We start from the raw sequence: 22,414 nt of genomic DNA, 5'->3' as shown, positions 1-22,414 counted from the left end.
TGCTGGGTGTAAAACAGATGTTTCTTAGGCTGTGTGCCTCTGGAATAACTTTGATATTTGATCTTTTCTCTTTTGAAAGTATTTAATATTTTCCCTTCTCAACTCAAGACCCACAGCAGCCATGGGTCAACTTTTAGCAGACTTAGAGGTATTCAGTGGCAGAAGAATATGAAAACCGAAGTATCCAGAAACATACTGTAAATCAATGAATGCACTGAATATTTACAATGAGTATAGATTATTTTGTAATCAAAAGAAAATGCATGCTATTTTATTTTTATTTTTTTGCTTAAGTATAGTGGCAAGAAACCATTTTTTTAAAAAAGCTAAAGTAGATTGAGGTTTAAAGATGGCTGAATAGGAATAGCTCTGGTCTGCAGCTCCCAGCGAGATCGACACAAGACGAGTAATTTCTGCATTTCCAACTGAGGTTCCTGGTTCATCTCACTGGGACTGGTTGGACAGTGGGTGCAGCTGTCCCTGCACCATGGAGGGTGAGCCGAAGCAGGGCGGGGTGTTGCTTCACCCGGGAAGTGCAAGGGGTTGGGGGATTGCCCTTTCCTAGCCAAGGGAAGCCGTGACAGACTGTACCTGGAAAAATGGGATACTCCCACTCAAATACTGCACTTTTCCCAAGGTCTTAGCAACTGGCAGACAAGGAGATTCTCTCCTGTGCCTGGTTCGGCAGGTCCCACACCCACGGAGCCTTGCTCATTGCTAGCGCAGCAGTCTGAGATCAAATGGTGAGGTGACAACCTAGCTGGGGGAGGGGTGTCCACCATTGCTGAGGCTTGAGTAGGTAAACAAAGTGGCCAGGAAGCTCGAACTGGGTGGAGCCCACCACAGCTCAGCCAGGCCTACTGCCTCTGTAGACTCCACCTCTGTGGGCAGGGCATAGCTGAACAAAAGGCAGCAGACAACTTCTGCAGACTTAAACGTCCCTGTCTGACAGCTCTGAAGAGAGCAGTGGTTCTCCCAGCATGGTGATTGAGCTCTGAGAATGGACAGACTGCCTCCTCAAGTGGGTCCCTGACCCTTGTGTAGCCTAACTGGAAGACACCTCCCAGCAGGGGCCAACAGACACATCATATAGGCAGCTGACCCTCTGGGACGAAGCTTCCAGGGGAAGGATCAGGCAGCAATATTTGCTCTTCTGCAATATTTGCTGCTCTGCAGCCTCTGCTGCTGATACCCAGGCAAACAGGGTCTGGAGTGGACCTCCAGCAAACTCCAACAGCCCCGCAGCTGAGGGATCTGACTGTTAGAAGGAAAACTAACAGAAAGGAATAGCATCAACATCAACAAAAAGGACATCTACACCAAAAACCCCATCTGTAGGTCACCAACATCAAAGACCAAAATAGGTAAAACCACAAAGATGGGGAGAAACCAGAGCAGAAAAGGTGAAAATTCTAAAAACTGGAGTTCCTCTTCTCCTTCAAAGGATCGTAGCTCCTCACCAGCAATGGAACAGAGTTGGATGGAGAATTACTTTGATGAGTTGACAGAAGTAGGTTTTGGAAGGTCAGTAATAACAACTTCTCTGAGCTAAAGGAGCATGTTCTAACCCATCACAAGGAAGCTAAAAATCTTGGACAAAAGGTTAGATGAATGGCTAACTAGAATAAACAGTGTAGAGAAGACCTTAAATGACCGGATGGAGCTGAAAACCATGGCATCAGAACTTCGTGACGCATGCACAAGCTTCAATAGCAGATTCAATCAAGTGGAAGAAAAAGTGTCAGTGATTGAAGATTAAATTAATGAAATAAAGTGAGAAGACAAGTTTAGAGATAAAGAGTAAAAAGAAACAAACAAAGCCTCCAAGAAATATGGGACTATGTGAAAAGACCAAATCTACATTTGATTAGTGTACCTGAAAGTGAGGAGAAGAATGGAACCAAGTTGAAAAACACTCTTCAAGATATTATCCAGGAAAACTTCCCCAACCTAGCAAGGCAGGCCAACATTCAAATTCAGGAAATACAGAGAACACCACAAAGATACTCCTCGAGAAGAGCAACCCTAAGACATATAATTGTCACATTCACCAAGGCTGAAATGAAGGAAAAAATGTTAAGGGGAGCCAGAGAGAAAGGTCGGGTTACCCACAAAGGGAAGCCCATCAGACTAACAGTGGCTGACACTCTGCAGAAACCCTACAAGAGAGAAGAGAGTGGGGGCCAATATTCAACATTCCTAAAGAAAAGAATTTTCAATCCAGAATTTCATATACAACCAAACTAAGCTTCATAAGTGAAGGAGAAATAAAATCATTTACAGACAAGCAAATGCTGAGAGATTTTGTCACCACCAGGCCTGCCTTACAAAAGAGCTCCTGAAGGAAGCACTAAACATGGAAAGCAACAACCGGTACCAGCCACTGCAAAAACATGCCAAATTGTAAAGACCATCAAAGCTAGGAAGAAACTGCATCAATTAACGGGCAAAATAGCCAGCTAGCATCATAATGACAGGATCAAATTCACACATAACAATACTAACCTTAAATGTAAATGGGCTAAATGCCCCAATTAAAAGACACAGACTGGCAAATTAGATAAAGAGTCCAAGACCCATCAGTGTGTATATTCAGGAGACTCATCTCACATGCAGAGAAACACATAGGCTCAAAAAAAAAGGGATGGAGGAAGATCTACCAAGCAAATAGAAAGCAAAAAAAAAAAAAAAAAAAAAAAAAAAAAGCAGGGGTTGCAATCCTAGTCTCTGATAAAACAGACTTTAAACCAACAAAGATCAAAAGAGACAAAGAAAGCCATTACATAATGGTAAAGGGACCAATTCAACAAGAAGAGCTAACTATCCTAAATATACATGCGCCCAATACAGGAGCACCCAGATTCATAAAGCAAGTCCTTAGAGACCTACAAAGAGACTTAGACTCCCACACAATAATAATGGGAGACTTTAACACCCCACTGTCAATATTAGACAGATCAAGGAGACAGAAGGTTAACAAGGATATCCAGGACTTGAATTCAGCTCTGCACCAAGCAGACCTATTAGACATCTACAGAACTCTTCACCCCAAATCAACAGAAGATACATTCTTCTCAGCACCACATCACACTTATTCTAAAATTGAGCACACAATTGGAAGTAAAGCACTTCTCAGCAAATGTAAAAGAACGGAAATCACAACAAACTGTCTCTCAGACAGTGCAATCAAGTTAGAATTTAGGATTAAGAAACTCACTCAAAACCACACAACTATATGGAAACTGAACAACCTGCTCCTGAATGACTACTGAGTACATAACGAAATGAAGGCAGAAATAAAGGCGTTCTTTGAAACCAGTGAGAAGAAAGACACAACGTACCAGAATCTCTGGGACACATTTAAAGCAGCATGTAGAGGGAAATTTATAGCACTAAATGCCCACAAGAGAAAGCAGGAAAGATCTAAAATCGACACCCTAACATCACAATTAAAAGAACTAGAGAAGCGAGAGGAAACAAATTCAAAAGCTAGCAAGAGGCAAGAAATAACTAAGATCAGAGCAGAACTGAAGGAGATAGAGATACAACAAACCCTTCAAAAACTGAATGAAACCAGGAGCTGGTTTTTTGAAAAGATCAACAAAATTGATAGACCGCTAGCAAGACTAATAAAGAAGAAAAGAGAGAAGAATCAAATAGACGCAATAAAAAATGATACAGGGGATGTCAGCACCAACCTACAGAAATACAAACTACCATCAGAGAATACTATAAACACCTCTATGAAAATAAACTAGAAAACCCAGATAAAATGGATAAATTCTTGGACACATACACCCTACCAAGGCTAAACCAGGAAGAAGATGAATCTCTGAATAGCCCAATAACAGACTCTGAAATTGAGGCAATAATTAACAGCCTAACAACCAAAAAAAGTCCAGGACCAGAAGGATTCACAGGCGAATTCTACCAGAGGTACAAAGAGGAGCTGGTACCATTTATTCTGAAACTATTCCAATCAATAGAAAAAGAGGGAATCCTCTGTAACTCATTTTATGAGGCCAGCATCATCCTGATACCAAAGCCTGGCAGAGACACAACAAAAAAAGAGAATTTTAGACCAATATCCCTGATGAACATCAGTGCAAAAATCCTCAATAAAATACTGGCAAACTGAATCAAGGAGCACATCAAAAAGCTTATCCACCATGATCAAGTCGGCTTCATCCTTGGGATGCAAGGCTGGTTCAATCTATGCAAACCAATAAACGTAATCTATCACATAAACAGAACCAACAACAAAAACCACATGATTATCTCAATAGATGCAGAAAAGGCCTTCAACAAAATTCAACACCCCTTCATGCTAAAAGCTCTCAATAAACTAGGTACTGATGGAACGTATCTCATAATAATAAGAGCTATTTATGACAAACCCACAGCCAATATCATACTGAATAGGCAAAAACTGGAAGCATTCCCTTTGAAAACTGGCACAAGACAGGGATGCCCTCTCTCACCACTCCTATTCAACATAGTGTTGTAAATTCTGGCCTGGGCAATCAGGCAGGAGAAAGAACTAAAGTGTATTCAATTAGGAAAAGAGTAAGTCAAATTGTCCCTGTTTGCAGGTGACATGATTTTATATTTAGAAAAACCCATTGTCTCAGCCCCAAATCTCCTTAAGCTGATAAGCAACTTCAGGAAAGCCTCAGGATACAAAATCAATGTGCAAAAATCACAAGCATTCCTGTACACCAATAACAGACAAACACAGGCCAAATCATGAGTGAACTCCCATTCACAATCGCTACAAAGAGAATAAAATACCTAGGAATCCAACTTACAAGGTATGTGATGGACCTCTTCAAGGAGAACTACAAACCACTGCTCAATGAAATAAAAGAGGACACAAACAAATGGAAGAACATTCCATGCTCATGGATAGGAAGAATCAATATCGTGAAAATGGCCATATTGCCCTAGGTAATTTATAGATTCAATGCCATCCCCATCAAGCTACCAATGACTTTCTTCACAGAATTGGAAAAAACTACTTTAAAGTTCATATGGAACCAAAAAAGAGCCCGCAGTGCCAAGTCAATCCTAAGCAAAAAGAACAAAGCTGGAGGCATCACACTACCTGACTTCAAACTATACTACAAGGCTACAGTAACCAAAACAGCATGGTACTAGTACCAAAACAGATATATAGACCAAAAGAACAGAACAGAGGCCTCAGAAATAACACCACACATCTACAGCCATCTGATCTTTGACAAACCTGACAAAAACAAGAAATGGGGAAAGGATTCCCTATTTAATAAATGGTGGTGGGAAAACTGGCTAGCCATATGTAGAAAACTGAAACTGGATCCCTTCCTTACACCTTATACAAAAATTAATTCAAGATGGTAAAGACTTAAATGTTAGACCTAAAACCATAAAAACCCTAGAAGAAAACCTAGGCAATACCATTCAGGACATAGGCACGGGCAAAGACTTCATGACTAAAGCACCAAAAGCAATGGCAACAAAAGCCAAAATTGACAAATGGGATCTAATTAAACTAAGGATCTTCTGCATGGCAAACAAAACACCATCAGAGTGAACAGGCAACCTACAGAATGGGAGAAAATTTTTGCAATCTACCCATCTGACAAAGGGCTAATATCCAGAATCTGCAAAGAACTTAAAGGAATTTACAAGAAAACAAACAAGCAACCCCATCAAAAAGTGGGCAAAGGATATGAATAGACAGTTCTCAAAAGAAGACATTTATGTAGCCAACAGACACATGAAAAAATGCTCATCATCACTGGTCATCAGAGAAATGCAAATGAAAACCACAATGAGATACCATCTCATGCCAGTTAGAATGGTGATCATTAAAAAGTGAAGAAACAACAGATGCTGGAGAAGATTTGGAGAAATAGGGATGCTTTTACGCTGTTGGTGGGAGTGTAAATTAGTTCAACCACTGTGGAGGACAGTGTGGTGATTCCTCAAGGATCTAGAACTAGAAAACCATTTGACCCAGCAATCCCATTACTGGGTATATTCCCAAAGAATTATAAATCATGCTACTATAAAGACACATGCACATATATGTTTATTGCGGCACTATTCACAACAGCAAAGACTTGGAAGCAACCCAAATGTCCAGCAATTATAGACTGGATTAAGAAAATGTGGCACATATACACCATGGAATACTATGCAGCCATAAAAAAGGATGAGTTCATGTCCTTTGTAGTGACATGGATGAAGTTGGAAACCATCATTCTCAGCAAACTATCGCAAGGACAAAAAACCAAACACTGCAAGTTCTCACTCATAGGTGGGAACTGAACAATGAGAACCCTTGGACACAGGGCAGGTAACATCACACACTGGGGCCTGTCGGGGGGTGGGAGGCTGGGAGAGGTATAGCATTAGGAGAAATACCTAATGTAAATGATGAGTTGATGGGTGCAGCAAACCAACGTGGCACATGTATACCTACGTAACAAACCTGCACGTTGTGCACAGGTACCCTAGAACTTAAAGTATTAAAAAAAAAAAAAGCTAAAGTAAAAAAAGTATGTATAACCAAGTCTCACCAGGTCCCAGTTCCCAGTGGCCCAGTGACAGCACAGGTGCTCATTGCAAGACATGGTGGATGTGGGTCTTTTTGTCCAGTCACAGAGGCCTCCTGGACAGAACACTCCTCTCTCCTGAACTCCGCCTCCACAGGACCTGGAGCACTGATACACAGCAATGACAAGATTAGGTAAAAGTCAGGTGGAGACACATTTAATGATAAGTGAAGAACTTCGTACTGTCATTTTTGTTGTGTACAGTGTTACTAGGAATATTGGTATCTGTATTGGAATTTATAGCATTCCTGCAAATTCCTTACAATGACCACTCACTATTTAAAAAAAAGGGGGGGGGAAACAAGAATTAAAGAGAGGTGGAAATATTGATGAAGCAAATCCTGAAGATATAAGGAGGAGAAAAGTCAGAAGATTTAGATTTTTTATAATGATTTAGATTTTTTATAATGATTATCTCTGACAGCCCAAAAGGGGGGCACACATTTGCAATACAATTTTGTTTGCCTCCTATTAAAATGAGATTTAGTCTTCCTTTTCCACTGCATAAAGTTTTAGAATTAAATTTGTCCATAGTAGGAGTAATAAAATGGATGGATTTGCTCAGGACTCAGATGCATTGGCTGTAACACTCACAACAAAATAAATTCAAGATGACAAGTCAGATTTCTAAAAGGGTACAATTCTGAAACATGTCAGGTTTTTGCTTACTAGAATAATTCTATAAGATACATTATCTCATTTGCATGAGTTTTTTAGGAGGAAATAAAATAATTCACCAAGAATATTTGAAAAGTTCTTTGAGTATTTGGAAAAGCATTTTGAAAAATCTTAGTTTTAGCATGGTTACAACAACAACAAAAAGATAATTATGGCTGTCTTGCAAACATCATGTCCATCACATCAGGTAGTATGTGTGTGGTAGTATCATAGAAAACAGGGAAATTATATGCAATTAACCTTTTCTGCTCAATAAAAGAACTAACGTAGTGCCTTCACAATATTCCAGCTTTGAGAATCAACATCAACTTTTTTCCCACTTATTCAACCTGTTTTTAATCCCATCTGAGGAAAGAGGGAGAGGAATTCCACATCTGGAGTTCTTGCGCATACCTACCTAGGTGCACATAGATTCAGCACCACCTGGCTAAGTAATTTCTAGGAAAAGGGGGTCAAAAAAGTGGTTCTCAAATGCTCCTCAGACCAGCAACTTCAGCATCTTCTGAGTGTTTGTTAGAAATGCAAAATTTCAGGCCCCACCTCAGATCCCCTGAATTGGCCATTCTCGGGGTGGGACCTATCCATCTGTGTGTTGACAAGCCCTCCAGGTTGTCCTGAAGCATGATAAAGCTTGACTACCACTGGTGTAGAGATGGTCCCACAGCTAAAATGCATCTGCCATGGAGGGTAGTCGAGGCGGGCCGATATGCTTGCCAGATGGGTTCGTAACATTCCCAGGATGGCAGTCAGCACCACGGGCAAGAAAAGTACCTAAAGATGCCCAATCCCTTAAGAGCAGCTCCGGGTACTCAACTGACTTTTACATTTTCTATCTCTACTACTGCTTAAGAGGGAACTCTACCAACTTTGTGGTTTGCTCAAAACAGGGCAATTTAGAAAGGAGAGAGACAGAAGGGCTTCAGCGAACAGGTTCCTGATGGCGATCTGAGAAGCTACAGAGGAAACATAAAGAATAGATCTTTTTCATAACCAGAAAGATTTGATTGCTCATCTTTGATCGCCTGCAAATGTCATTTCTCTGACAGGGCAATCTAAGCTCCTCTGTGAATTCCTGGATTCTGGAAGCTGCTGCCTGAACAGGTCCAGGCCAGGCTCAGCACATATGGAGAGCTTGGAGGTCTGGGTTCAGAGCCTGGGAGTAGCAGGCACTTCATGTACTCAAGAACTAGGCAGGGGAAGGAGGATGAAGAGGGGACAGTGGTGGCTGCTGCCCCAGAAAACTCTAGCTAGTGGCCCAGAGCCTCAGGAATCAGTGTGGATGCTGGCCGGTGGGTGGTAAGTAACTCGGGGCTCAGTCCTCTACAGGCTTTGACACTAACTCTGTAGCCTCAGGTTGGGATTCTCTGCCTTCCCTTCACCGGCACATGGTAGGTGCCCCCCAAAATAGTTATTGATTCATTCTTTCTCCTTAGTTCACTTTTCGCTCAATGCCCGTTGGGCTAAGTTCCACATCATAGCAGGATCAAAGATGGGCAATCAAAGATGAGCAATCAAATCTTTCTGGTTGTGAATGCCTTATGTTTGAATTAAAACTCCATTTATTTTCTCATTGTGTGTCTCAGGTAGGTTTCTCAACCTAAGTCTCAATTTCTTCTCCTATAAAATAGGGTTAAAAATGCCTACCATCCAGGTCATGGAGATAATTAAACCAAGTATCATAGGGAAAGTGCCTAGCTCCTGGACACACTCAAAATATGCAGGGTTCCTCTTTTATTTTTATTTTTTGGCCTTCTTTCTATCATTTGTGGATGTAGTTGGGAGTATGTTTTAGCTGTTGAGATATTTAAACATTTGCCTGTTGAAAAATGAGATCATCACACTTCACCAAAGAACTTCATCAAATAACCTTGTTTTCATGTGCCAAAGTAAAACTAAGACCCAGCAGAGCCAGGGCCCTCATAAAGAGAGCACACACACATACACACACACACACACTCACACACTCGTTATTTGTACAGTGATCTGAGAGATGTAAGAGATGAAACTCTAATATTATATTGTGTGGAAAAGATAGGGCTGTTTCTCCCAGCCTGACTGCAGAAGCCTCAGAGAGGCATGTTAGGCTCTGTCTGTAAGTGGCTCTCATCAGATTCGTCCTTGTTCAAATCATCCCACTGCGTTCATTTTCCCTGCAAGGACACCAATTCCCCAGTATATCCATTGGGAGACCAGGTTGCAACACAACACTGAACTGCTGTGATTGAAACTATAACACATTGTCTCCTCCATGGAATTTTTTCACCTCCTGAAAGTGTTAGACCCATTCAGCTTCTCACATACAGGATGGGGTCACTGAACAGAGGCCAGTCACTGGCAGGACACAGGTGTGGTCTTCCCTGATTTCTACACTTATGCAGTAAGACCGAGATTCATGGCTTGCCAGGTTGTGTGAGGACATCTCTCCCTTTCTGGGGGACTTACCTGGCTCCAAGGCTCCACCTGCCACGCCTCACAGGGCTCCGGGTTACAGCTCATGCTCAATGGGGGAGGAATGCCGGCCAGGAACTGGCAGTGAAATGGCCTCAGGTTCCGGTGGTCCCGGCTGTCCACGCACTGAATCTCGCGTATCTTGAAGCCCCCACTGCAGTTTCTGGAGCACTGTATGGAGAGAAAAATCAAAGGTGATCTCTGAGTCATTGGCATCAGGCCTCCCTTCCTTCCCCTCAGCCGTGGAGGTGCCAGGCATTCAGTCATAAAGAGGGGTTAGGTCTAGTTCCGGTGAACCCTGCTTTCCCTCCCACACCGCAGAGCAGGAGGCACCCCAGCAGCTCCCGATGTCGGGAAACATGCATAGGAGTGTGAGGGTTTTGAGGGCCAACAGAGGTGGGTGAGAATTCCGGTTCCGCCACTCGCTAGTTTTGAGCCGTTGGGCCTGTCACTGAAGTACGCTGAGCCTCAGGTGTCCCATCTCTAAACTGGGATCATAACTGCTACCTCCCAGCTGTGGGGAGATTATAGACCCTGGGGCTGGAGTGCCTGGTGGCACAGCATCTGCCCCAGTGGGTGGCCGTTCCGTCTGGAAGTCAGTATTCACTAGAGGCAGAGTGGCCTGCCTATCCCTTCCCAGGAGTGGGCATGGCTGCTAAGCCTTCTCCGTCTTTTCTTCAGAATACTGGTTTTCTCTATGATGCTGGATGCAGAATAGGTTACTATGTCTCTCTCATGAAGGGCCTTGAGTAGGGAAATAAACTGAATTAACTACTCAGTGGTTTGTCTCATGGGTGTGAGCAAACCCTGTCCTTGCCCCCACCATCACCATTCCTCCTGCAGCGCCATCACCTGCAGCCATCACTGAGAGTCTTCTCAGCACTTGCCCCCGATAGCCACTACACAGGCCCTACTCACTCCCTTCCTCTCTGACCCCACCCCTTGTGCAGCAGCCCAGGTTCACCAGCAGGCTGCTGATTTCTCTTGGACCGTGATAAACACTGATGGATCTGGGTCACCTACAACCAAGTTTGCACAGCCTGTTCCAGAGTGCTGCTTTTGTTGACTCTCTGACTTCTTGGATTTTGGCAGCTCCCCACTCTCTGACCTCCAAAGATTTTATCTGATCGTAACTTGTGCTTCTAGGACTTGCTCTCTGGTCTGTTTAGAACTCCAGTGCTTGCCATAGGCCTTCTGCTTATCTTCCCTCTGCAGCCTGGTGTCTCATGGCCAGACCTGGCCTGACCAGTCTTGTTACTGCCCACACTGAGGTGGGGACCCGAGGTAGGTGGGATGGAGGCTAACATCTGTGCTCGTCAGCCCAGGTTCTTCCCCAGGTTCTCCTCGGGTTAATACAATGTCCTTGGGGTTCCCATGTCCTGAATGTTCCTTCCTCTATTCTCTGCATTACCCACCACTGCTTTTTTTTTATGCCTCATTTTCAATGGCACCTCTTCTGAGAGGTCCTCATGGAATACCTGATCTAAAGGAGGTGATTTCTCTTGTAATTTGTCTCAGCTCCTCTTCTGTTTTCATCCCACAAAGCTAAACTGCAGAGCAACTTTGATTGATTTTGTCCATCCTTTCTACTATCCATCACTGCCATGAAAGCAGAGCCTGCCCTGCCCTGCCCTGTTCCGCATCACACCATGGATCCCTAGCACAGGGACAGACACAGTGTAGATGGCCATTATGAAGCTGTTGAATCAACATTGAATTATGAGAAAATGCCAGCTGGGAGGGCTCCCAGTGGGCTAAAGAGATCTCCAGTAATCATAGGATAAAGAATGTGCTTCTTTACCCTCTGAATCCTTCCATCAATGATCTCATTGGCAGTCTTGGCCGAGGAAACAAGTCACCAAGAAAGGGTATCCCTTGCTGTAAGGTATATTTTCATCTGGCTCTTCTCTCTGAAGGGTAAAAGACCATGCTGTCTTTCTGGCTATGGTGGAATAGCCATGATTCTAGGGCTGTGGTTGAGGAAAGAAAATTCCTCACGACTTTTCAGTAGACATAGACCCCAAAATACTGCTCCCCTTTCTTCCTCTGATTGGCAGATTTCACCAAGTCACCTGACTTCAAACATTGGTCTGTATTTTGGAAACACATGGGCCTATGTGATGAGGGGCAGATTGATGCTCTGGTACTTCCATAAATCAAGTGTGTTTAGGTTATCAGAAATAAGCAATACTTGCCAACAGCTTCCCAAAAGTGCAAATTAAAAACTTTGTTTTCCTGCCACACAGTAAGCACACAAAGAAAAACAGTAACAGCAAACTTAAAATTTGCCATAGAACAAATGAGAAAGCATGCTAATAGCTTCCACTCAAAGCAGCTATTTGTCTGACAAAATAAATTTCCAGGAAATAGCCCATAGTTAAAACAAGAGTACTTTTTATTAGGAAAAGGGGATTTAAAAGACATAAGCATAAAATGAGATTTTACTTTTTTATTTTCTATTTGTTGCTATAATCTGTTATTCCCAAATTTATTTTTCAAATTAGCATTACTCTTTTGTCAAAAGCATGTGCACATTCAGTGGGAAATAAAATTTATTAATATGCTGAAGTCAGTAATAAGGGAAGACACTCACTAAATCTATCATTATTCTATTCCATTTTCAAAAGAGCCTCTGATTCTGTCAGCAAGAGGGAAGTGACAGCATATTAAGTCACTCCAGTCCTAACGCTCTTTTGCTTTTGGGTGCTGAATGACAATTGTTATGTTATATTCATTTTCTTATTGCCTGAGAGGAAGGCCATTTGTATTCCTGTTTTCCTAATGTAAAGCCTGCGAACCAGACTGACGACAAGAGGCAGGCTAATGAGAACAGAAAGACTGGTAAATGCCCTGTTGAAACCAAACAGGTCTGATAGTATCCAGTTACCACGTCACTACATCAGTTTGTTTAATTCGTGTGATTTGCAAAGCAAATTGAGTTAGAATGAAAAATATCCTTAGCTTACTGGGGCCACTGGCAGAGGTAAAATGAAATCAAAACCTTTTCTTTCTTGTGCTATTTTTGATTTATGAAATCCTGGTACACTTCCCAGGCTGAACTCCTACAGAGTATTCGGAGAAGTATAGCACAACTAACAAACATAGGATTGGGGGACTAACAGACCAACTCCATCTATGACCCTGGCATCAAGTGGCTATGTGACTGCAGATTAATCACTGCACTTCTCTAAGCCTCCATTTCTCCATTGGTATTCAAAAGAGGATAAACTAGATGATTAAACTATCCCAGCATTCTAGAGTGTCATAAATGTATGAGATCACTGAGTTTGTGCTCTGTTTTGATTTCAGAATACTTTCTTCCTCTCAAAGTTATACATCAAATACTAAATTGGGATACGGAAGGAATTCCTTTCCAGCCTTTTCCTGAACACATTTATAAGACCCTTAAAATAATTCTTTCTGAAATATGGAAAGAATTCCTTTCTGGCCTTCTGCTAAACACATTCATAAGACCCTTAAAATAATTCGAAGATCAGATAGTTGTAGGTGTGTGGTCTTATTTCTGGGTTCTCTATTATGATCTATTGGTCCATGTGTCTGTTTTTTACCAGTACCATGCTGTTTTGGTTACTGTAGCCCTGTAGTATACTTTGAAGTCTCTTAGGCTGATGCCTCCACCTTTGTTCTTAAGCAATTACAATAGAAGCAAAAATTGACAAATGGGATCTATTAAACTAAAGAGCTCCTGTACAGCAAAAGAAACTATCAACAGAGTAAACAGACAACCTACAGAATGGGAGAAAACTTTTGCAAACTATGCATCTGACAAAGCTCTAATATCCAACATCTCTAAGGAAGTTAAATTTATACAAAAAACAAAAAACAAACAACCATATAAAAAAGTGGGCAAAGGACATGAACAGACACTTTTCAAAAAAAGACATACACGCGGTCAACAGTCACATGGAAAAAAGCTCAATATCACTGATCATTAGAGAAATGCAAATCAAAACCACAATGAGATACCATTTCACATCTGTCAGAGTGGCTATTATTAAAAAGTAAAAAAATAACAGATGCTGATGAGGTTGTGGAGAAAAAGGAATGCTTATATACTGCTGGTGGGAGAGAATATTAGTTCAGCCATTGTGAAAGACAGTGTGGTGATTCCTCAAGACCTAAAGACAGAAATACTATTTGACCAAGCAGTCCCATTACTGGGTATATACCCAAAGGAATATAAATTATTCTGTTATAAAGACACATGTACGCATATGTTCATTGTGGCACTATTCACAATAGCAAAGACATGGAATCAACCTAAATGCCCATCAATGATAAATTGGATAAAGAAAATGTGGTAATATACACTATGGAATACTACGAAGACATAAAAAAGAATGAGATCATGTCCTTTGCAGGAACATGGATAGAGCTAGAGGCCATTATCCTTAGCAAACTAACACAGGAACAGAAAACCAAATACCACATGTTCTCACTTATAAGTGGGAGCTAAATGATGAGAACACATGGACACATGGAGGGGAACACCACACACTGGGGCCTAACGGAGGGTGGAGTGTGGGAGGAGGGAGAGGATCAGGAAAAATAACTAATGGGCACTAGGCTTAATACCTGGGTGATGAAATAATCTGTACCAGAAACCCCTATGACACAAGTTTACCTATGTAGCAAACCTGCACTTGTACCCTGAACTTAAAATAAAAGTTAAAAAAAATTTATTCCAAAAATTCTAAGCGGAACAGCATCAAAATTCATGGGTCTGCCTGTCCCTCTCCCCACCCCACTTTCCCTTCACTGAGCACTTACTATGTTCCAAGCTCTGTATCTCTACCCTAAGTGGTTTGCAATCTAGCTGAGGCAGGAGAATTCACATAAATGAATAGAAGAAATAAAGATTATATGCCATAGTTGTCTACAATCTAGTGAGGACACAAAGGAGGAGACAGTCAACTTCACCTGAAGAAGTCAAGAAAAGCTTAAATAAAGGAGTCAAAGCTTGAGCTGAATCTTAATGAGTAAATGCTCATGTGGCTGGCAAAATAGTGTGGGGGACATTTGAAGTGGAGGTAATGGCATGCACAGAGACTGTGAACCCACATGGCTTGTCTGGGAACAGTAAGTTGGTCAGAATGCTAGAGCAGGGGGTAGGGGTAGACAGAGAAAGATGGGTGGATGCCATCATGGAGAACCTTGTGGTCTGGACATTGGTGGTCTTGGGGTCATTTCTTATATGCTCCTAAAGGCTTCTATTTAATTGCCACTCCTCTAACCACTTCTTCTTGAGAATCTCTTAATCTGAAATGCTCAGGGGTGTCAAGAGAGTGTGATGGTTTAGACATAGAAAAAATTATATCAACAGTAAAATAAATGTAGGGATACTCAGTGTATGATTCATCTTTCTGCTACTCAATTTTTGCCTTCATAGGATAGAAGCTCTCCTATAACATACAATTCTAGGTTTTGACTTTTGCACACTGGACTTTAGTAAATGTTTCTGGGAACATGCTGTGTATGAAAGTATGGTTTGTCTGTATTTAGCAAAACAAAGGCTATTCCCACATTTCATTCATTTGTAAAAATTGAGGTCCATAAAATGGAGTACTGCCATAGACAATCTGTAAAATTCAATAAACATGGAGACAAGAACTAGAATAAGACAGAAGGACTAGTTAGCAAATACATGAAATCCAAAGCCATAAGGAAAGGCTGTCACTTTCTGTTACTTTCCAGCAAATAACTTAGATGATAAAGTTACCGCTAAAATAAAAAGGCAACGTTGCCTATGTGGGAAGACAGATTATTACAAAAAAAAAGTAAAAATCTTTCTGATTCACTTCAGAAATAAATCAAGATCTGCTAGACTTAGCTATGAAAAGGGCAATGTTCATTCTAACTGAAGTAATAAAGGGGTTGTCAAATCAGCAGTTGTCAAAACTTCAGAAGAAACAGACAAAATATCAGTGAGGAAGTGTGTGGAGCTGTGCAGATGATGCATCGTTTTGCTGTCAAACCCAGCTGAGGATTTTTCAAGCTCATTATTATCTCTTACTACATTTCTTCCATCAGAAGAATCACTTTTTCTCCCATATGATTTTTTTTTTAAGATGGGGTCTCACTCTGCTGCCCAGCCTGGAATGCAGTGGCGGAATCTTGGCTCACTGCAACCTTTGCCTCTTGGGCTCAAGTGATCTGTCCACCTCAGCCTCCCGAGTAGCTGGGACTACAGGCATGTGCTGTACCAAGCTGGGCTAAGTTTTTTTGTATTTTCAGTGGAGACGGGGTTTTGCCATATTGCCCAGGCTGGTCTTGAACTGCTGAGGTCAAGTGATTGCCTGCCTTAGCCTCCCAAAGTGCTGGGATTATAGGCATGAGCCACGGTGCCCAGCCTCCCCCATACAAATTTTAACATTCTGAAACTGGCATGTGTCCTACAACTGATATACGTATTAATTGTGTAGTGTTTCATTTCTTTCTGAAAAGCTGTAATTAAAATGACATAATCCCCCAGGTGACGGTTTCTTAGAATTGAGACTATTCAATATTAGTTTTGTGATCAAGTATATATTGGTGATTTAAATACTCTAAGCCCTAGTTTCCTTAGTGGAAATTATAAAGTCCTGTATTATGGTAAAAATAAAATTGTTTATCCAAAGCTTCCATGCAATGTCAGACACGTGGCAGTACTACCACCCACAGTAGGTCAAGTCCTCCAGAGTTCAGGAACACTTTGAGCACCCTGACTGTGTAGTACTGGGGAGTGAACACCTTCTCAGGCCAGTTTCTCCATTGGCAGGGCTTACTTCACTAGCCTGTCCACAGGCCTCTTGCTCCAAGTCCAGGAAGCAAGAGATTAGTCAATGTCCAATAGCCAGCCCTAACTTTACCTAGAGCTCGACGTTTGTCCAGGGCCTTGTTTAGTCTTTTATCATGAACAGAGTTCATTGCACACATTTTCTCTTTTGATCCTTACAACAACTCTACAAAGTAAGTAGAGGCAATATCATCCACTTCATTTCAGGGGTGAGAAAACTAAAGCTCCTAAGTAGTTAGATGAATGGCCAGTGTCACAAACTGATTAGTGACAGAGTAGGTTATCATGCCATATACATCTGATTCCAAGTCAGACCGCTCTGGGATTCAATACTGCATAATTGCATTTTTCCAAGACTGCCTCTGGGAGAAACCTGAGGATGACAACCTTGATTTTGTTTCAGACAGATTAATGCACGAAGAGGAGGAAAGCCACTGTGATAAACTACTTCCAGACACTGGAAAGGTAGAGATCTGAATGTCTCAGTCCTCTGTCATGTTGTAAGGAACATGGCTGTGCTTTGGTGAAGGATAGGCCAAGGTAGGATGTTTACATCCTGTGTGACTCAGCAAGTTTAGAGTGCAGGTGTGTAACTCCACTTGTTATCACAGCCGTGGAGCCATAACGTGGGAAGGCCATCACTTAGCTCTAAGCCACTGTTGTCTGTAAAAGGTATAACTGCCCTGTTTGACACAGTGTGGTCACACTGCACCAAGAGAAAGAGAGAGAGCCAAAGTTGTCCATCTGCAAAGATGGACAGAGGGGAGCCAGGACACAGCTCAGCTCGCTCATGCTCAGAGAGAAAGAAAGAGTTAACCTGCTGACCCTGAAAGCAAGGGAAAGCCAGCCATGAAGCTGTGTGTGGGAGCCGGACTAAGCAGCCCAGATGGGGCGGACAGTGTGAAAAAGCTGCTGATGAGAGTTCCTGCTGAATAAAATAATCTTTCACCAGCCTCTGGCCCCCGAGTGTTCTTTCTGCTCATCCACCCACTCCCTTCAGACTGCAACATGACCTTTGGTGTAGTCATGAACCTGACATATGTATATGAGAAAATGTTCACAGCAGTTCTATCAGGCTTCATCAAGAAGAATGGTATGAGAGAAATAAGCCAGTAAAACAATTGCAATCCAGACAGCAATCACAGTGGTAGAAGTTCCTGGTGAGTAACCTGGGTGCCTCAGGTAGGATACCTGTGGGTTCAGGTAAGGCTGCAACATACCCTGTCATCCTATGAGAATTAAAGTGTTTCTGGATCTGGAAGAGAGATTGCTGGAATAATGTAGAAAATTCCAGGTAAAATTAGAATTTTTCTTTCTGAGAAAGTATCTGTGAAAAGGCAAATGATCAGTTCGGCAGAATCTAAACTCTCTGGATATTTAAAGGCAAAACCAGGGATCCTCTTTCCTGCTCTGGATTTTGGAGGTCTGCCACAAAGAGAGCATAAAAGGCCTATCAGAATTAGCGAAGCTCAGAGGGAAGGCCTTCAAATCTTTCCTAGCACATGATTTGGACTTTAGACATCCATATGAAAAAGGGGTCTCCAACTACTTGAAGCTAAGGCAGGAGTATTATTTGAGCCCAGGAGGTTGAGGCTGGAGTGAGCTGTGAGTGGGCCACTGCACTCCAGCTTAGGTGACAAAGTGAGACCCCACCTCAAAAAAAAAATTAATTAGAAAAAGGGGTCTCAATAATCAAGATTTAAGTTAATATCTCTAGGAAAGACAAGCCATGTATGCCAGGGATCCCCAATCCCCCAGTCTGTTATATATCAGCCTGTTAGGAACCAGGCTGCACAGCAGGAGGTGAGCATCGGGCGAGCAAGCAAAGCTTTATCTGTATTTACAGCTGCTCCCCATTGCTCACATTACTGCCTGAGCTCGACCTCCTATCAGATCAGCAGCAGCATTAGATTCTCATAGGAATGCAAAGCCTATTGTGAACTGTGCATGCGAGGGATATAGGTTGCACACTTCTTATGAAAATCTAGTGCCTGATGATCTGTCACTGTCTCCCATCACCCCTAGATAGGACCATCTAGTTGCAGGAAAACAAGCTCAGGGCTCCAACTGATTCTACATTATGGTGAGTTTTATAATTATTTCATTATATATGACAATGTAATAATAATAGAAATAAAGTGCACAATAAATGTAATGTGCTTGAATCATCCCCAAACCATTCCCCCAGTCTGTGGAAAAAGAATTTTGTAGAGATCACAAAACTGGTCTCTAGTGACAAAAAGGTTAGGGACTGCTGATGTATGCAATACCCGTAATAGTGGTCAGAAAAAACAAAAATCAGGGCAACTGACCATCAGTAGTTAAATAGCATCTTTGATATAAGGTCTATCTATTATCTAATAAAAGACACACTTTCTTTACTGGTAGGAACACAGTAATTTTGAGGATTATATTTTAGATATAGTAGTTACCTCATTCTAGCTGAATTTGATGATGTGTCAGAAATAACTCCTACAAAACCACTCAGGGCACTACAGAGATTAATCAATATATCTGCAACCCTAAAGGCCATGAAAGAGAGAGAGAGAGGGGCATGAGAGACCCTATAGGCCAGGCAAGGAGTCAAGCCAGGCTTTCCTTAGGAGGCCGGACCCCAGAGATGAGCTTGCTAATCTTTCATCCAGGGTTTGCACTGGCTAGACTCCCTCAGGCTGGAGCTGACCTTTTCAAAACACAAGCTATTTCACACATCTTTCCTTTTCATGAGTCATGTAATTTCCAATGAAATGATTATTCCCAGTGACAGGAAAGTGGAACTTTAGGACTTGGTCAACATTTGGCAAGCTCAGGGATATGAGATGTTTCTTGAGATTTCTCTGGATATGGAAGAGAAGTTGTAGCCAAACTTTCAGTCCTTTTCAGATCCTGAGTTTGTTGTGAGTTGGAAGAGAAATAAAAAAGACCAGTATCGATTCTTGAAAGAAAAATTATATAGAAAGAGAAAGAAGGTGGTAATTTTCTCAAGGAGTAGCCTCACAACCCCTCTCTTCCAAAGACCAGAGCCTTGCTTTGGGAAAGGGTCCTAAAGACCGACCATCAGACAGTAGCCTCCCATGTTCCTGTCTGATGGTAAGTCTGCCAGGAGAACCAGAGACAGAAATGCCCATTGCAACACCTCTGGGTCCTGTCTGTCTGGGGACATGAGCTCTTCGCTAGATGAAGAAACAAATGTCTAGAGGTGACATCAGCTTCCCTAAACCTCTTGGGTAGCTCTTTCTTTTCCTTTCTCCTGTGTCTCAGCTATCAAGAGGAACCAGCTCCCTGGAAAGAAGACAGGGGCCCACCAGGCTTCCTAGGGTTGATCATGTATGGCAAACAGGTATATGCACAGCTCACACCTCTGTACTCCCTACCTGCCAACTGGCCCTCAATCTTACCACTGACCAGTGCCTTATAGCCCTGAATTATCCCCCAAGAGCTGGCTAAGCCCTAGTCCAGCGTGACAAGCAGATCAGGCCTAGTTAGTGTCTCAAAGCACCAAGGCTAACTAATCTGAAAACCTGATACATTCTTTTCACAAGGAACTATGGAGACAGCACAGCAAAATGAGTAATCACAGTAAGATTAGCAAAGATGGTAAAATTGCACTTTAAAAAGATCAGTATGGCTGGGTGTGGTGGCTTACGCCTGCAATCTCAGCACTTTGGAAGGCCAAGGCAGGCGGACCACTTGAGGTCAGGAGTTCGAGACCAGCCTGGCCAACATGGTGAAACCCCATCTCTACTAAAAATACAAAAATCAGCCTGGTATGGTGGTGCATGCCTGTAATCCCAGCTACTCGGAGGTTAAGGCACAAGAATCGCTTGAACCCGGGAGGCAGAGGTTGCAGTGGGCCAAGATCACGCCATTGCATTTCAGCCTGGGTGACAAAGTGAGACTCCATCTCAAAAAAATAAAAATAAAAATAAATAAGAAGATCAGTGCAGGGAGTACACTTTTAAAGAACAAATTATTCTTTATATCTCAGCTTTTGTTTCATTTTGGGTCTGGAAGATTAAACCATATATTCGCTTTGTAAAGCACAGGTGATTCATGATTTAATTATATCCGTGATAATATAGGATTATTCATTAAAATGCTAAATTGAAGTAATATAGAAATAGCATTGCATGCTGGAGAAGCAATTAATAACCCAAACTTAACTTTTCTGGTTTATCTTGTAAGAGAAAGGACAGGTGGGTTACCACATGTGGGTTAATAAAAACTCTGTACTTCTAAGACTTTTGTGTAACTTGAAGTTGGCCTATGGTAATGCCCATGATTTGCTCATCCCTGATTTTACAAGAGGTAAAAGGGCAGCAGAAAGGTAGAAAAAAAACACTGTTGGTGGGACTGTAAACTAGTTCAACCATTGTGGAAGTCAGTGTGGCGATTCCTCAGGGATCTAGAACTAGAAATACCATTTGACCCAGCCATCCATTACTGGGTATATACCCAAAGGAATATAAATCATGCTGCTATGAAGACACATGCACATGTATGTTTATTGCGGCACTACTCACAAAGCAAAGACTTGGAACCAACCCAAATGTCCAGCAATGATAGACTGGATTAAGAAAATGTGGCACATGTACACCATGGAATACTATGCAGCCATAAAAAATGATAAGTGCATGTCCTTTGTAGGGACATGGATGAAGCTGGAAACCATTATTATCAGCAAACTATCACAAGGAAAAAAACCAAACACCGCATGTTCTCACTCATAGGTGGGAATTAAACAATGAGAACACATGGACACAGGAAGGGGAACATCACACACCAGGGCCTGTTGTGGAGTGGGGGGAGGGGGGAGGGATAGCATTAGGAGATATACCTAATGTAAATGACGAGTTAATGGGTGCAGCACACCAACATGGCACATGTATACATACGTAACAAACCTGAACGTTGTGCACATGTACCCTAGAAGTTTAATTAAGAAAAAGAAAAAAAAAAAACGACTTTAGCAAGTGCTTATATAAGATTCCCTTTCCAACCCATCCCCACCTTCTCTACCTCCAAGACTCTGCCAAGCCTGATAAGTTACCTTGCTCCAGTTTCCCACTTTCCAGCCAGCACAGGGACGGAGGTGGCATCTTTTTGCAGGGTCAGGTCTCTGGATGGCCGCGCAGTCAGAATCCATCTGGGTGCTGCACTCCACCCTTCTCCAGTAGGCCCCCAGGCCACATGTGGTGGAGCACTGTAGCAGGGAAGAAGAGAGATGACAGAGGCTGAGTGTCACCTTCTCACACATGCCCCATCACTGGGATCCTGGAGTCAGTTCTCAGCCCCGTTTGCTAACATTGCCCACAGAGCTTTTTAAAAATTACCAACACTTGGGGCACCCCACTCACACAAATTAATCTGAATCTCTTGGGGTAGGACCCGGGGATGCTCAGTATTAAAAATAATTCCCCAGCTTATTTTAAAAAACAGCCACGGTTGAGAAACTCTGACTTGCATGTAGAAGGAAAATTCAATGCAAATGGAAATTTGCTTCCCTTTAAAACTTATCCTGGCAGGCCAGGGGCAGTGGCTCATGCCTTTAATCCCAACACTATGGGAGGCTGAGGCAGGAGGATCCTTTGAGCCCAGGAGTTTGAGATCACCTGGGCAACATAGGGAGAACCCATCTCTAAAGAAATTTAAAAATTAGCCAGGTGTGGTGGTGTATACTTGCATTCCCAGCTACTTAGGAGGCTGAGTTGCTAGGACTGCTTGAACCTGGGAATATGAAGCTGCAGTGAGCTATGATTGCACCACTGCACTCCAGCCTAGGTGCCAGGGTGAGATCCTGTCTCAAAAGAAAACAAAATTAATTATCTTGGCATGATTGCCCAGGGGGCTGCAGGCAAGCTGCCACATTTCCTACCAATGCTGTTCAGAGTGG

At 42.3% G+C, this 22,414-nt stretch overlaps 1 protein-coding gene across 2 annotated transcripts in view; it reads right to left on the bottom strand.

Moving 5' to 3' along the window:
* ADAMTS12 (ADAM metallopeptidase with thrombospondin type 1 motif 12) overlaps window positions 1–22,414 on the bottom strand; it is a 371,361-nt gene that overhangs the window by 15,960 nt on the left and 332,987 nt on the right. Inside the window, exons 20-22 of one of the 2 annotated variants that reach the window (XM_016953471.3) lie at window positions 21,572–21,724; window positions 9,720–9,896; window positions 6,564–6,707 (exon numbers count right to left, since the gene is read on the bottom strand). In XM_016953471.3, coding sequence (XP_016808960.3) covers window positions 6,564–6,707; window positions 9,720–9,896; window positions 21,572–21,724 — 474 coding nt within the window. The remainder of the gene's footprint in view (window positions 1–6,563; window positions 6,708–9,719; window positions 9,897–21,571; window positions 21,725–22,414) is intronic. The other variant, XM_016953472.4, reaches the window with a different exon arrangement.

Source organism: Pan troglodytes, chromosome 4, assembly GCF_028858775.2.
Source record: "Pan troglodytes isolate AG18354 chromosome 4, NHGRI_mPanTro3-v2.0_pri, whole genome shotgun sequence".
NCBI classification, from domain to species: domain Eukaryota; kingdom Metazoa; phylum Chordata; class Mammalia; order Primates; family Hominidae; genus Pan; species Pan troglodytes.
Note: the sequence above shows the minus strand (reverse complement) of the source record. Positions and strands in the feature narration are given on the sequence as shown.